Genomic DNA, 16,414 nt, shown 5'->3' with positions numbered 1-16,414 from the left:
AGAATGAACAGCCAGAGAGATAAGAGAACCAGGAGAGGACGGAGTCAGTGAAGCCAAGGTTGGATAAAGTGTTGAGTAGAAGGGGATGGTCCACAGTGTCAAAGGCAGCTGAGAGGTCAAGGAGGATTAGGATGGAGTAGGAGCCATTGGATTTGGCAAGAAGGAGGTCATTGGTGACCTTTGAGAGGGTCTTATTACTTATTTATACTGAAGCCTGTTTACTTGTTTTGATGTCTGTCTCCCCACGTCTAAACTGTAAGCCCGTTGTGGGCAGGGATTGTCTCTCTTTATTGTTGTATTGCACTTTCCAAGTGCTTAGTACAGTGCTCTGCACACAGTAAGCGCTCAATAAATAAAATTAAATGATGAATGAATTGTACTCTCCCAAGCGCTTAGTAGAGTGATCTGCACATAGTAAGCACTCAATAAATACCATTGATTAATTGATTGATTAATTAATGGCAGGCCAGACACTACCCTCTGCAAATCTCCACTTTTGTTGGATTCCCCACCCCAACCCAACCCCACCTCCTCCCCCTGACTCCTTTAAGCGCTTAGTACAGTGCTCTGCACATAGTAAGCGCTCAATAAATACGATTGATGATGAAATAGGCTTAAGATAAGCAGGTTGGACACAGCCTGGGTCCCTCGTGGGGCTCACAGTCTAGATAGGAGGGAGAAGAGGGAACAGGTATTGAATCCCCATTTTTTAGGTTGTATCTATTCCAGCGCTTAGAACAGTGTTTGGCACATAGTAAATTATTATTATTATTGTTATTTTACAGGTGAAGAAACTGAGGCACAGGGAAGCTAAGTGACTGGTCCAAGGTCACATGGCAGGCAAGTGGCAGAACCGAGATTAGAACCCAGGCTCCCTGACTTCCGTACTCAGGCTCTATCCATTAGCCCACACTGCTAGAAGGTCTGTCTACAATCTGTCTCCTCTGCTAGATTGTAAACTCCTTGAGGGCAGGGATCGTGTCTACTTACTCTATTGTACTCTCCCAAATAGTACAGTGCTCTGTACACAGTAAGCTCGCAATAAATATCATTGATTGATTGACTGACTGGACAAGATGATCTCTGAGGATGTAATGATGGTAGTCTCCTGGCTGGCAGATAGGGAGGGTCAGAAATACTGGGTTATTTGGAAGCTGAGGACCCTACCATCTCCCAGAAATACTGAGGATGAACTGAATTTTGAACACTGAATCCCATCAGAACACAGCCCTGGCACGAATGTCCAGCAGAAGGCGAGCTATAAACTTGGATGTGGGTACCCTAGGAAGACAGACTCAGAACCATCAGATTCTTCTTCCAAATCATTGGTCTAAAAGCACCTTATTATCAGCTTTAAGGCACTCAGTCAGCTCTTCCCTTCTTACTCTACCTCACTAATCTACTGCAGCCCAATCCGCACACTCGGCCCCTCTGACGTCAACCTGCTCACTCAATCTTGTCTTCCTCACCGCCAACTACTTACCTTACCACTTCCCTCTGGCCTGGAACTTCTTGTCTTCATAACCGACAGGCCACCAATATCCCCACCTTCAAAGCCCTAAAATAATTTATCTCTTCCAAGAGGCCCTCCCTGCCTAATCCCTCATATCCCCTGTTTTCCCTCTCTTCTGCATCGCCCATGTGCTTGGATCTGTACCCCTTAAGCACTTTGATACTCACCCCACCCCCATCCCCATAGCACTTATGTACATATCCTTATCCTCTAGCGTATACTCTGGTCCTGTAATTTATTTCAATGTCTGTCTCCTCTACTACACTATATGCGCCTTGAGGGCAGTACTCTCCTAAGCACTTAATACACTGCTCTGCACACAGAAAGTGCTCAATAAATCCCATCGATTGATTGATCAGTCGATTGATCCAAAGCACAGCAGCAGTCACAAAAGCCAACCCAGTGCTGGCTAGCATCAGGAAAAGGATAGAAAACCAAACAAAAGGCTGAGCTCCACCGCACTCTAAAACCATGGGACGCTGGCACCGGGAATACTGTGCTCATTTCTGGTCACCTGCCATGTCGCAGCTGGAGAAAGGACCAAGAAGGGCAATCAGGATGGTCAGGGGAACAAGGATAGACTGAAAGTGTTAGGACCCTTCAGTCCGGAGAGACACAGGCTGAGAGGAGATAGGATTGGCATTTACAAAACCATAAAAGGGGGGATGGCAGGGCAAGCATGGAATTGTTGTTCCCTAAATGTGTTCTCCTAAGAAGTTGTGCCATTGAAAATATCAACAGGTTCAAGAGAGGTTTGTGTAGATCTATAATGAGAGTCACATAATGGGTCATTAGCGGAGAAGTTAGGGGTATAGGATGGTCTGTCCCTAGCCCTGAGAATGGGGGTTCAGGAGACCAACCAACCAGCACATGGTCCTTCCAAGCATCCTGGTATCGCTGCCAGAGGCAGAGTTGTGGGCTGCATGGACAGTGGGGCTGACCTGGAGAGCCTGGCTTGGGAGCTGACTTTTTTTTTTTGGTATTTGTTAAATTCCCCTCTCTAGGATTGCACCTGGAGAGTTTCCAGTACACTACCTGTTTCAGCTATGGGAGGAAGAGTCAAGCAGAGGCACACCTATTCCAATCCTAACTTGGGCAGTGGCTAGCGAGGGGAAGGCAATCTGCTACAAGTCAAAGCTCAATTGTGCTGGGCAACAGCGGCATGGGAGAGAGTTGAGGGTGGAGACTCAAGTTTACTGTGCTGAAGAAGGCAGTGGTAAACCACTTCCATATTTCGACCAGGAAAACTCTATGGATACACTACCAGAACGATGGCAGATGGAGAGTGGAGCATTCTAGGGGAGATTCGTCCATGGAGTCACTATGGGTCAGAAATGACTCAATAGCATAAGACAAGACTATTTGTTAAGTGCTTGCTATGCACCAGGCACTGTACTAAGCACTGGGGCAATAATAATGATGGTATTTGTTAAGCACTTACTATGTGCCAAGCACTGGTCTAAGCGCTGAGCACTGTTCTAGATACAAGCTAATCAGGTTAGACACAGTCCGTGTCCCACATGGGGCTCGCAGTCTTAATTCCCATTTTACAGATGAGGTAACTGAGGCACAGAAGTTAACTCACTTGCCCAGGGTCATATAGCAGAAAAGTGGCAGAGCCAGGATTAGAACCCAGCTTTTTCTGACTCCAGGCCCACAATCAATCAATCAATCAATCAATTGTATTTATTGAGCGCTTACTGTGTGCAGAGCACTGTACTAAGCACTTGGGAAGTACAAGTTGGCAACATATCCACTAGGCCATAGTCTTTGATGCCTTGGATAAAGTCAAAGTGATTGGGATAATAATAATAATAATAGAACTTGTTTAGTGTTTACTATATGCCAAGCACTATTCTAAGCGCTGGGGTAGATACAAGTTAAGCAGGTTGGACACAGTCCCTGTCCCACATGGGGCTCTCACTCTTAATCCCCATTTTACACATGCAGTAACTGAGGCCCAGAGAAGTTAAGTGACTTGCCCAAAGTCACACAGCAAACAAGTGGCAGAGCCGGAATTAGAACTCAGGTCTTCATGACTTTCAGAGTTGGTGTGCTCAGAATCTTTAGGGAGCTTCTTACTGTGTTTTGCCACACACAGCTGTTCTGAGCCCCAGCTCCATTCTCTTTGGCTGAAATGCCAATTAAGTGACTCATTTTAGAAATCTAGCCATTTCCCCCGCTTTTCCTCTTCCTGGTGACTCAGTTCAACCTTGGAAAATTGAGATGGTTGGAGCCTTCAGCCCCTAGAGGCGATCCTGGATCCAGGCAATTCAGGTTCAGGTCCCAGGGAGAGCAGCCCAAGGTGAGGAATGATTGAGTCTTAGTAATAAGTGCTTAGTACAGTGCTCTGCACACAGTAAGCGCTCAATAAATACGATTGATGATGATGATTGAGTCCCATCAGGGTTTTACAGATTGCTTCTTCCCTGGTTTCCCTCAGGATCAGAGCTAGCTTCAGCGTGGCTCAGTGGAAAGAGCACGGGCTTGGGAGTCAGAGGTCATGGGTTCTAATACTGGCTCTGCCACTTGTCAGCTGTGTGACTTTGGGCAAGTCACTTCACTTCTCTGGGCCTCAGTTACCTCATCTGTAAAACGGGGATTAAGACTTTGAGCCCAATGTGGGACACCCTGATTACCTTGTATCTCCCCCAGCACTTAGAACAGTGCTTGGCACATAGTAAGCGCTTAACAAATGCCATCATTATTATTCAGAGAGTCAGCTTCTGGCCACCTCAGCTGCTGGAAGGGGATTTTTTTTTAATGGTGTTTATTAAGCGCTTGCTATGTTCCAGGCACTGTACTAAGTGCTGGGGTAGATACTAGACAATCAGGTTGGACACAGACCACATAGGGCTCACAGTCTTCATCCCCATTTTACAGATGAAGGAACTGAGGCACAGAGAGATGAGATAATTATGGTACTTGTTTAGCATTTACTATGTGCCAAGTACTGTACTAAGCACTGGGGTAGGCACAAATTAATCAGGTTGGGCACAGTCCCTGTCCCACGTTGGGTTCACACTCTTCATCCCCATTTTTTACAAATGAGGTAATTTAGGCAAAGAGGAATTAAGTAACTTGCCCAAGGTCACACAGCAGACAAGTGGCAGAGCTGGGAGCCCGTTGTTGTGTAGGGACTATCTCTACAGGTTGCTGACTTGTACTTCCCAAGTGCTTAGTACAGTGCTCTGCACACAGTAAGCACTCAATAAATACTATTGAATGAATGAATGAATTAATTAATTCAGGTCCTGTGACTTCTAGTCCCATGTTTTTTCCACTAGCACAAGCTGCTTCTGAAATAGAGCCCTGGTTCTCTGGCCCTGGTTCACGCTGTTCCTTCTGTCTGGAAAAACCTCCCTGTTTCTGTCAGCCACCCCGACTCCTGTCTGGAGGTAGGTGCCTTTAGGAAGCCATCCCTGATATACTCCACCCACCTGCCTGGCCCATGACCCAATCCCATCTCACCCCTGTTATTCATTCTTATCATTGTTATATCCACTTCATGGTAAGGATGAGGATTGGGGGTACATCTGTCCTCTCTCCCCTACCAGACTGGGGGCTCCCCAAGGGCAGGGACTATGCCTGTTTTCTAACTGGGCTCCTGTAATGGAAGCCGTACCCCTCCAAAGCCCTTGCTCCTCCTTTCCAGGTAGACCCCTCTCTGGTATTGTCTTCTTTGCTAGACCAGAGCATCTCCTGGTCCCCTCCCCTCAACAACCCCTGCTCGGGCATGTCCCATCATCACTTACATTATTCCTGGTTTTCCACCCTCTCAGCTCAGCTCTATGGCTTTTGGAAGGGGGCAGGGAGGGGCGGGCCCGGGCCTTGAGAAGCCACCCACATGGTTCCTGGGGCTGGGATCGTGGGCGTCAGCAGGAGGAGGGTGAGCGAGAAAGAACTCCGCAGTGGAGGGAGAAGAGCAAAAATGAATCATGCCGGAGAGGTCAGTGATTGGGGGAAGAGGGGAGGACAGTTGATTTTGACCCTCGGGGCTCAGCCCCTCCTACTCTCAGGGGTGCCAAGCAAACCAGACTCCTGGATCCCTCCAGCTCAGGGTCACCTACTCTCGCTGCCCGCTCCTTGAGGGTTGATAGTCCCAGCTGGGGGTGAGGCCGCTCTCTGGGCCGGAATCCCGGCCCAGAGCCTCCTCGGGGCTCCGAAGAGACCCCAGAGCTGCTGAGCGGGACTTAAGAGACCCCAGATCGGGGCTCTCTCACCCGTTCCCTTTGCGCAGCCCGTCCGCCCTCCCTCCTCAGCCCCTTCCCAACTCCCATCGAAAGCGCCCTTTTGTCCCCGCGCTCACAGTGAGAAACTGGCAGCTTTGTCCATCATCCCGTGGACATCAAGATGTAAGGGGGAGACTAGGCGGTGGGTGCCTCCAGGCTGCAGGGATTTTTAGCCGTCGTCTGAGCTGGAGGAGGGGAGAAAAGCCGTCTCCCAACCTCTTCCTCCCGCTTGCCCTTCTCCCCAGCCCCGTGGAGCGGGGCCACAGCTCTCCACCGCCTCCCCAGCACCACCCGCAGAGGTACCTTGGACTCCGCCCGTCTCCCCCTGTTGCTAGGAGACCAGGGCCAAGATGTTGGTATGCGAGGCGCACACAGCGTGAGTTTTCTATATTTTCCCGTCTTCCCTCCCCTTCTCTCACTCCCCACGCCCCGGCCCCGTGGGGCGTCTGCTGCTTACTCCCCTCAGGGTACGGGGAAAACGAAGAAACGCCTTTGCCGGCCTGCTGGAGCACTAGATGCCCGCTTTGGGACTGCCACAGCTCAGGTGGCATGAGGAGCCTTTGGGAAGAGAAGGTGGAGAGGGGGGCAGAGGCAGAACGGTGGTGAGGTGGAGGTGTAGACTCCACCAGGGAGCAGTGAAAAGACACCCCCTCCACCCCCACACACCCCCACACACTCACACACACCCATCTTGTGCTGCCCCCCCATTCACTCTGAGGGACAGTCAGACCAGGAGAAAGCTATAAATCGGAGCTCTGTCCCCAGGCATCGGCACTGCCCTCCCCCCCCCCCAAGATCCTCTGCCTCCATTCCCCCCAAAAGAGGGGAGACGACAAGGAAGATATTTACCGGGGGCTGGAGAGAAAGGGAGAGGAGATGAGAGGATGGGGGGGTGGGGGATCTGAGTTTTGGACTGTTCATTCCCTCAATAGGGAACTTCTGGACCTTTCGGTCCAGAGAAGCAGCGTGGCTCAGTGGAAAGAGCACGGGCTCTGGAGTCAGAGGTCATGGGTTCAAATCCCGACTCCACCACTTGTCAGCTGTGTGACTGTGGGCAAGTCACTTCACTACTCTGTGCCTCAGTAACCTCATCTGTAAAATGGGGATTGAGACTGTGAGCCCCCCGTGGGACAACCTGATCACCTGGTAACATCCCCAGCGCTTAGAAAAATGCCTGACACATAGTAAGCGCTTAATAAATGCCATTATTATTAGTAGTAGTATTATTTCGGTGAAAGGTGGCTTGGGAAACGTGGGGATTGGGTTCGGGGCGGAGAGATGCCAGCCCAGCGGGGGCTCAGGCATCGATCCTTCCTGAGCACGTTCCTCCTTTTGGGGGGGAGGAAGGGAAGGAAAACGCCTCCTCCCTCCTCATTCACCCCGAGCCTCATCAGCCACGTTTCCTGCGGGGTCTCCGTGTGGCGCCCGTGCCCCGCAATCTCCCTGTCAGCCTTTGTCTCCCCGAGGGAAACGGGGGCGGGAGCGATGCGGAGCTCCCCCGTAGAGGGTTGAGACAGGTACACAGAGGGACACCCAGGGATGGACTCGAAGATCCAGGGAGAGACCTAGGGACACACAGAGAGAAACCCAGAGACGTAATGAGAGACCCTACAACGGAGAGACTCATAGAGACAGAGATCTAGGGCTACAGAGAGGCAGAGAAACAGGCCCAGAAAGAGGGAGACCAAAAGAGAGCTCCAGAGACAGATCCAAGGGTCCAGAGATCCAGAGACAGACCCCAGAAGGACCCACGGAGAGACGGAGAGACCTAAGGAGCGACGTAGAGAGATATGGGGGGAGGGAGTGGGAGACCAAGGAGACACATGAAGGGAGACTTTAGGGAGTGATACCTTCGAAAAATCCTCCAGCTAAGACACAAAGACCCCCGCTCGCCAAGACCCAAAAACCCACCCAGAGGCGGTGACCCACGGGCCCAGCACAGAGAGACACAAAGACGCCCCCACACACAGACTCACACGCCGCCGGACCGAGACACACAAAGACACGCCCCTCGGATCCCACACCCACACATCCCTCTATCCCTCTTCTCTTCCCTTTCTTCCGCCCCCTCCTGCTCTTCCCCGTCTATCTTCCCCTCCCCTTCCTCTCCCCCTTCCCCTTTTCCTCCTCCTCTTCCTCCTCCTCCTCTCCTAACCAGACCAAGCCCCTTCCTTCCTCCCTCTCTCCCTCTCCCTTTCTTCCTCCCTCCCTCTCCTCTCTGTCTTTCTCCCCTGTCCCTGGGCTTTGTGCAGCTGCAGCTGTGATGCGCCCGGGGCTGGGCAGCCGGGGGCACCGAGCTGCACCGGGGAGCACTGGGGAGGAGCGCTTTGGGTCAGCCGCGGCTCCGGGGCTCTAGACGGGGGGAGGCCCCCGAGGCCGGCTACCACCCCCTCCCCGGAGCCGCCGGGACCAGCCCCCGCCCCACAAGACGGTAAGAGGGGCCCGGGGCGGTGCCGAGGGAGGAGAGAAGAGGGGAGGGAGGACAATGCGGCGAGGACTGGGAGGAGGGAGATTCCGGGGGATCCGGGAGGGCCATCTAGGTGTGTCCGGAAAGAGGGATCCCCCGGGGTGCCAGTCAGGGGAACCCCTGGCGATCCCGGGCAGCCCCCTAAGGGATCAGCCAGTGGAATCTGTCGGGGAAATGGAAATCTGGCGGCTCCGGAAAAGGTGTGGGGCGTTGGGGAAGGGATCCATTAGCGTGGGATCCATTAGGCGGCTCCCCCTGGGAATCCGCGGGACAGCGATCTCTTGCCTCCTTCTCCCGGCCTCGGATCTCCTTCCCCCGCCCCGGGCACCTGGAATGGGAAATAAAGTCACCGGGTGGGGAAGTGGAGGAGGGGGCAGGGAGAGAAGGGCCCCTTCCTTCCTCCTTTGGGCACCGTGACCGGGTCGACAGGGGGTACGAAATGAAGGGGGGTGGGGGAGTATATTTGGAGAAGATTACAGGGGGCACGAAATGAAGGGGGGGTATATTTGGAGAAGATACCCCCCGCCTCCACAGCACTCCCTGCTGGCGAAGGTCGGGGTTGCACCTGCAGCAAGCGCGACCTTCCGCCTTCTTCCCCCACAACGACAGCGCTCCCTTGGTCGTCCGAAATGAGCTCTTTTCCCAACTCTGTGTCCCCTCAGCCCCTCCGCTGGCAAGCCCTTCTCCACTCTGACACCATGATCTCGGCCAAGGAGAAGACCAAGGCTCCCAAAGACAGCATGACCCTCCTGCCCTGCTTCTACTTTGTGGAGGTGGGATGGGTGGGGGCAGGTGTGGGGGGAGGCCTAAAGGAAGGGACTGAGGGATGAGGGGTGGCAGTGGAAAGCCACAGCATTGATGGCACTTGAAATACGGGAGCCTAACACGTGGTGACCAGTCCCCTTACAGCCCCACCTCAGATTTCTGAAATCTTGCTGGCCTGTTGACCTCTGACACTTTTGGGGGTGAGGAGAGCACCCCAGAGCAGAGTTGAGTTCCCTGAATCTTTCCCTGGCATCTGTGATATGCCTTTCAAGAGCTCCGATTCCCACATTGTTGCTAGAATGGAGTGGGGAAGGGTAAGTCCATCACCACTCTCCTCTCCATCGCCAAGGATCCCAGGAACTGAGACTCACCCAGTTCTAGGCCAGACCCAGAGAGAATCTGGGTGTCGGTGCCTAAATCCATTCCCCGCCATCCCATAGTGTCACATGGTCAATCTATCAAATTTCCCCTCTCGGTTGAATGCCTTTCTTGCCCGTGGGTGGCAGAGGAATAAGAGGGATGGAAGAGGGGTGCAGGGAGATGCTGAGTGGGTGGGCTGGGGTCCCGGCCCCCTCCTCCTGCCCTCCCTGCAGCTGCCCATTGTGGCCTCGTCCATCGTGACGTTGTATTTCCTGGAGCTCACGGACCTCTTCAAGCCTGCCAAGGTCGGGTTCCAGTGTCATGACCGGACTCTGTCCATGCCCTACGTAGAGACCAATGAGGAGCTGATCCCCCTCCTAATGCTCCTCAGCCTGGCCTTTGCCGCCCCTGCCGCCTCGGTGAGTCTCCTGAGATGGTACAACTGAGATGGGTGGTGGGTGGTTCACCTCTAACTATGAGGATGGGTGTCCCGAAGGGCCACCGTCACATGGTTCCTCCAGCACAGTACCTGGTGTTGCTGGCAGAGACCAAGTCCTGGGCTGGCTGGGCCTCAAGGGTGACCCAGGAGGGCCTGGCTCTGATGAATTTTACCAGGGTAATTTGAGGGAAGGGGCCCTGGAAACAGGGGGAAGTATGTGACACCAGCCCTGACCTGTTCCTTCTATCCCAGATCATGGTAGGGGAGGGCATCGTGTACTGCCTGCAGTCCAACCTGAAAGGGCGCAGCGGCTCGGAGGGCAGCATCAACGCTGGTGGCTGCAACTTTAACTCCTTTCTCCGCAGGACGGTCCGGTTTGTGGGTATGTTTTGGCACTATTCCCCCTCTTCCCAAACCCTCTCTTCCAGGGAGGGGGAGAAACTCACCCTGAGGGAGGGATGGGGAAAGGGACCCTCATCCAGTTTAGCTCCTCCCTGGCAGAAGCAGAGAAGCCCCAAGATTATCAGCCTGCTCCCTTCCTTTGGGACTAGCCCCGCCGACCCCTGACTTTCTAGATCTACTCCTCACTTTGCTCAAAGCCGATTTAAACCGTAATTCCCGGCCCTCCTTTCTCCTATCCTCAGAAGACCAGGGTCCCCCCTCTGCTGCCGCCCGCTCTGACCCATATACCTCTCCGTACCCCAGTCGGCTTAATCACCCATCTTTTCTCCCTGCATGTGTGTGAGGAGATAGCTGTGTTCTACAATTTCACCTTTAACTCAACAGTTATGTCCCTTCCCTCCATCTTTGGACCTCCCCGCTCCCCCACTCCCATCTGCAGGAGTCCACGTGTTCGGCCTGTGTGCCACAGCCCTGGTCACAGACATCATTCAGCTGGCCACGGGCTACCACGCTCCCTTCTTCCTGACCGTCTGTAAACCTAACTACACCCTCCTGGGGACCTCCTGTGACTCCAACCCTTACATCACCCAGGATATCTGCTCTGGCCAGGACCTGCATGCCATCCTGTCTGCCAGGTCATCTGCTCGGGGGACTCCCTCCATCCCCCCCTCCCGCCCCCTTATCCCCAGCCCCAATCCAGTCGGCCACTGTCTGCCGAGGTTGGGGGGGTGGGGAGCATGGAGAGGGGCCTGGTCCCTCTGGGGTCTGATGTGGAAGAAGGGAGCCCTTGGTGGCAGAACGTGGGTGGGGCTGGGGCTGGGCTGGGCTGGCTGGGGGCATGCCCTGCAGCCTGTGACCTATGGACTCACCCTGGCTGCCCCAGCCCTGGCCAGGGTCCCTGGCTCAATGCCATTCTTCCCCGGTTCTGGCAGGAAGACCTTCCCCTCCCAGCATGCCACGCTGTCGGCCTTCGCCGCCGTCTACGTGTCTGTGAGTTTGCCCAGCTCTCCCGCCTGCTGCAGGGGCAGCTATAGCCCTTTCCTCCCCTCCCCTGTCCCTCCCACCCCAATCTCCCTGCTTCTTCCCCCTCCAGGTGCGCACACCTCCCACTCCAGACCCCAACTGGGCCTTGCCCGAGTCCCACGGCCCAGGGGAGAGGGGAGGGGGGAGGTTCAGGGGTGAGCCGGCCCCCCAGAGGAGTGGTCAGAGGTGTCCCCCACCCCTCTGGGGACCCCCTGGGTCTCCTCCCAACCGGCTCCCCTCCCCCCTCCACCCCCCCCTCCATCCCGGCACAGAGCACTGTCATCAGTGAGGAGGGCAGGGAGTGTAGAAATCACATGCCCGGTTCAGGGGCAGAGGCCAGAATGGAACCCAAGAGTCCCCAGTTCTGGCCCTCCAAGCTCCTTCCCCTCCTGACCTGGTCTGCCTCCAGCCCACCTGTGGGGATTGTGGTGCTGACAGACGGCCCTCCCTGCACAGATGTACTTCAACTCCATCATCTCAGACAGTACCAAGCTCCTCAAACCCATCCTGGTCTTCGCCTTCGCCATCGCCGCCGGTGTCTGCGGCCTGACCCAGATCACACAGTACCGCAGTCACCCCATTGACGTTTACGTGGGCTTCATCATTGGCTCTGGCATTGCTGCTTACTTGGTGAGGCCCCGTCTCCCATTTCCACACCCTGCTTCCTGTCCGGAGAGGGGAGAGGTAGAAGAATGGGGAGGCCACTCGGAGTCGGGGGGAGGAGAGGCTCGAGGAGAAAGCAGAGGAGACCTGGGTTCTGATTCAGGATCTGCCTGTGGATGTGCTGTGTCACCTTGGGAAAGATACTCATTCATTCATTCATTCATTCAATCGTATTTATTGAGCACTTACTGTGTGCAGAGCACTGTACTAAGTGTTTGGGAAGTACAAGTCGGCAACATACAGAGACGGTCTCTACCCAACAACGGGCTCACAGTCTAGAAGGGGGAGACGGACAACAAAACAAAACAAGTAGTTAGGTGTCAATACCATCAGAATAAATAGAATTATAGCTATTAGCACATCATTAATAAAATAAATACAGTAAATATGTACAAATAAAATAGAGTAATAAATATGTACAAATATATACAAGTGCTGTGGGGAGGGAAAAGGGGTAGGGCAGATGGGGGGGCGATGGGGAGGGAAGGAGGAGGAGGAGGAGAGTAAAAAGGGGGGGGGGGGCTCAGTCTGGGAAGGCCTCCTGGAGAAGGTGAGCTCTCAGTAGGGCTTTGAAGGGAGGAAGAGAGCTAGTTTGGCGGATGTGAGGAGGGAGGGCATTCCAGGCCAGAGGAAGGACGTGGGCCAGGGGTGGACGACGGGACAGGCGAGAACGAGGCACAGTGAGAAGGTTATAATAATAATAATAATAATGATGGCACTTAAGTGCTTACTATGTGCAAAGTACTGTTCTAAACGCTGGGGGTGGGGATACAAGGTGATCAGGTTGTCCCACATAGGGCTCACAGTCTTAATCCCCATTTTACAGATGAGGTAACTGAGGCTCAGAGAAGTTATGTGACTTGCCCAAAGTCACACAGCTGACAACTGGTGGAGCCAGGATTAGCGGCAGAGGAGCGGAGTGTACGGGCTGGGCTGTAGAAGGAGAGAAGGTTGGTGAGGTAGGAGGGGGCGAGGTGATGGAGAGCCTTGAAGCCGAGAGTGAAGAATCGACCTCTCTGGGTGATCACTCACAGGAAGGGTTTATCAAATCATGAAGTGGGTAGACAGGGCAAATAGAGAATCCCAGCCCAACAGGACAAGAGGGTACCCACTGGAGCTGGGGGGCAAGTTCCAAACAAACCACAGGAAACACTTCTTCACCCAGCAATGATGATGATGATGGTATTTGTTAAGCGGTTACTACGTGCCGAGCACTGTTCTAAGCACTGGGGGGATACAAGGTAATCAGGTTGTCCCACGTGGGGCTCACAGTCTTAATCCCCATTTTACAGATAAGGTCACTGAGGCACAGATAAGTTAAGTGGCTTGCCCAAAGTCACACAGCTAAGTGGCGGAGCCGGGATTAGAACCCATGACCTCTGACTCCCAAGCCAGTGCTCTTTCCACTAACCCACGCTGCTTCTCTCAGCAATGGGCTGAGCAGATGAAATCTGCTCCCACAGGAAGCCCTTGTGTGGCTGAAAAATTCGGCAGATTCAAGGAGGGCTTGGGTAGATCAAATGGATGAGTGGGCCAGGCTGGTTCACTAAGGGGAAATTCAGAAATATGGAGGGGAAATCTGTTCCCAGCCCCGAGGACGGGTGCCCAAGAGGGCCACCGTCCCCTGAGCGGGCCGGTGCTGCTGTTGGAGGCTGAGCCCTAGGCTGGGCAGACTGTGAAGCTGACTCAGGATGGCCTGGATCATGGTCCTCAAGATGCCACCCACCTCTTGCCCCTGACTCCTCTCCTTCCTTCCTCAGGCATACCATGCAGTGGGCAACTTCTGTGCCCCATCAGAGAAGCCACCTGCACATCCTCCAGCCCAGGATGCTCTGCGGGCCCTGACCCAAAGGGGCCACGACTCCGTCTACCACCAGAACAAATCGGTCAGCACTGATGAGCTCAATCCTGAGCCCCGCCTGGGAGGCCTCCACCGGCCCGTCCCCCGGGAGAAGCACTCACTGGGCAGTCTGAAGCGGGCCAGTGTGGACGTGGACCTCCTGGCCCCCCGCAGCCCCATGGGTAAAGAGGGCATGGTCACTTTCAGCAACACCCTGCCCCGGGTCAACACACCATCCCTGGATGATCCCGCCCGGCGCCACATGACCATCCACGTCCCCCTGGACGCCTCCCGGTCCAAGCAGCTCATCACGGAATGGAAGCAGAAGTCCCTGGAGGGCCGCAGCATGACCCTGGCCGAAGAGCCGGCGCTGTCAGGGCACCTGCGGGCAGCGGCCGAGCCCATGGAGGAAGAAGAAGAAGAGGAGGAGGAGGAGGAGGAGGAGGAAGACGAGGAAGGCCCCATCCCGCCCTCCCTATACCCCACCGTGCAGGCAAGGGCTGGGACTGAGCGGGCCGGGCTGGGCCCCCGCGTCCTCATTCAGCCCCGGCCCGGGGCTTCCCAGCTGGTCCACATTCCCGAGGAGAACCAGGGTGGGCCCAGTGTCTCACCCAAGGGAGGCTCGGCTGTGCGGGCCAAATGGCTGATGATGGCGGAGAAGGGGGCGGCGGCGGCGGGGGCAGGGCAGAGGGTGGCAGCAGCCGGGGTGGGGCAGCGGGCGGTGGCGAACCCTCCGCGGCTCCTGCAGGTCATCGCCATGTCCAAGGCACCAGGGCTGGGGCCCGGGGGGCCGCCCAAGCCCTCAGAGGCCGGGTCATCATCCTCCGCCAGTTCCGACTCCTCCCAGTACCGCTCGCCCTCCGAGCGCGACAGTGGCAGCACGGTGACCGTGGATGCCCATGCCCCGCACCACCCCGTGGTGCACCTGTCCTCGGGGAACGGGCCATGGGAGTGGAAGGCCACACCCAAAGCAGGTGGTCACGGGGGTGATGGCTATGAGCTGGGGGAGCTGGGTCGGGAATACCCCCGCGGCAGCGGCGGGAGCGCCGGTAGCTTCCGGCCGGCCAGGAGTGCGGGCGCTTCGCCCGGCTCTTCCATCAGCGACGCAGATCAAGATGAGCCGCGCTTCTGCGGGGCTGTGACCACCATTAATGTGGCCACAGGGGAGGGGCTTCCTCCCGAGGGGAGCGGGGTGGCCCTTCTCGGGCCCGCCAGCCGTGAGTCTACACTGAGGCGCAAGCCCACCAGCCTGACCTTGACTGAGAAGGATGGGGATGCCGAGGCCGACAACTACTATAAGAAGATCCAAGCCAATCGGAGGTTCAAGGACTAGGCCGCCCAGCCGGCGGGGACAGGGACACTTGTAAATAATCCCTGTCGCTCTCTCCTCCCCCTCACCGCCACACCTTCTGGGAGCATCTGCTGACTCTTAATCTTATTGCTTGAGTGGCCCTATCCTGGGAATACAGAAAACCAACTGGGAGGATCTTGAGTTTGAGAAGTTCTCACTCTCTTGGGGAAAGCCTCATGCTGTCCTCTCCTCCACCCAGAAGGTTCATGGTGGTGAAGCATGGGTAGTGAGGTTTCCTCAGATTTTTCTCCTTTTTCTGGCCCTCTCTTCCCACCATCTCACCTGGTCCCCTTCAGCTGGAGGGGTGGAACTCAACAAAAGATAGAGGAACCAGAGGGGCAGCGTTGACTTTGTAAATAGCCTGGGTGGGTGTGTGTGTGCGTGTGTGCGTGTATGGTGGGGTCGTGGCAAGGGTGGGGGGAGGAGAGGGAAGGGAGATTACATGTTGGGGATGGGCAGATGGGAGACAGGGTGTAAAAGACTCTAGGCAGAGGTGAGGGGAGGTTGATGTCAGGCACCCCCTTAATCCCTTAATCGCATCACTGAGTCTTTGAAGGCTTCATCACCCATGCTGGTTGACCTGGAATGGTATGCCAGAGTGGGTATAATAGGATCTGGGGAGGTTGGGGGGGGTGAGCAGGGGGAGAAAGACATGGTTGGGAGAGGGGGTGGGGGGGATGGCATACTGGGAGAGCACCCAAAGCTGTTGCGGGCAAAGTTCTCGGGGTGGGGGACTGAATAAAGATTTGGAAACATCAGACTTAGTTTCCCGAGATTTCCATTGTGGGCACCTCAGGAAGGAGAGAATTGTGGCAAGGCAGGGCACAATTGGGGGCACAATCTAGTCCAGCTCCTTGCCCCTACCCACCTCACTAGCCTAGTTTCCAAACCCTCGCCGATAGGAAGTTCACCCCTACATCTACTGAAGTTTCTCCTGCAGTTCGAAGTCTCAGGACCCTCGCTATGCCCAGGCATGTTTCTGTGGGGCTCCTCCCAGCCCCTGCACCTTCACAAGGGCGGTTGCGTCAGCGCTGCGGATGGTAATCACGACTGCGCAGCCTGATAGCTCTCCGCCCCTTTTCCCCCTCCTACTCGCGGCTCTAATGGTAGGGAGGGGGCGGGAGACACTATGGCTGCATTGCCGGAGGCTGGGCTCCTGGCCCCAGATCTGATTTCCTCCCCTTCCTTCTTACCTCTGATCCCTCGGTCTCAGCAAACCCCTCCCCCGCTGTCATGGAGACAGGTGCCATAGCGATTCCCAGAGTCGGAAAGAAACACAAAACATGCATAGAGATAAAAAGGTACACAAAGACTGAAGCTAGGGGAGTCTTTCCTAGCTCACCTCAACCAACGTTTTGG

At 55.2% G+C, this 16,414-nt stretch overlaps 1 protein-coding gene across 4 annotated transcripts; it reads left to right on the top strand.

Annotated features, from left to right (window-relative positions):
* The first annotated feature begins 5,385 nt into the window (after positions 1 to 5,385).
* On the top strand, positions 5,386 to 15,712 carry PLPPR3 (phospholipid phosphatase related 3). Of its 4 annotated transcripts, none has more exons than XM_038740158.1 (9): positions 5,386 to 5,462; positions 5,991 to 6,101; positions 8,875 to 8,985; positions 9,571 to 9,756; positions 10,029 to 10,158; positions 10,618 to 10,813; positions 11,111 to 11,168; positions 11,658 to 11,831; positions 13,625 to 15,712. In XM_038740158.1, the coding sequence occupies exons 2-9, from the start codon at positions 6,096 to 6,098 to the stop codon at positions 15,035 to 15,037; spliced, it is 2,274 nt and encodes a 757-aa protein (XP_038596086.1). In that variant the 5' UTR covers positions 5,386 to 5,462; positions 5,991 to 6,095; the 3' UTR covers positions 15,038 to 15,712. The 4 variants fall into 4 exon arrangements, with proteins under 4 accessions (XP_038596086.1, XP_038596085.1, XP_038596087.1 ...); XM_038740157.1 differs by having other exon boundaries at positions 5,392 to 5,462; positions 5,991 to 6,121; XM_038740159.1 differs by lacking the exons at positions 5,386 to 5,462; positions 5,991 to 6,101 and adding an exon at positions 7,938 to 8,176.
* The last annotated feature ends 702 nt before the right edge of the window (positions 15,713 to 16,414 follow it).

This window comes from Tachyglossus aculeatus, chromosome X1 (assembly GCF_015852505.1).
Source record: "Tachyglossus aculeatus isolate mTacAcu1 chromosome X1, mTacAcu1.pri, whole genome shotgun sequence".
In the NCBI taxonomy this organism is placed as follows: Eukaryota; Metazoa; Chordata; class Mammalia; order Monotremata; family Tachyglossidae; genus Tachyglossus; species Tachyglossus aculeatus.
This window is presented reverse-complemented; position numbering and strand designations above follow the sequence as displayed.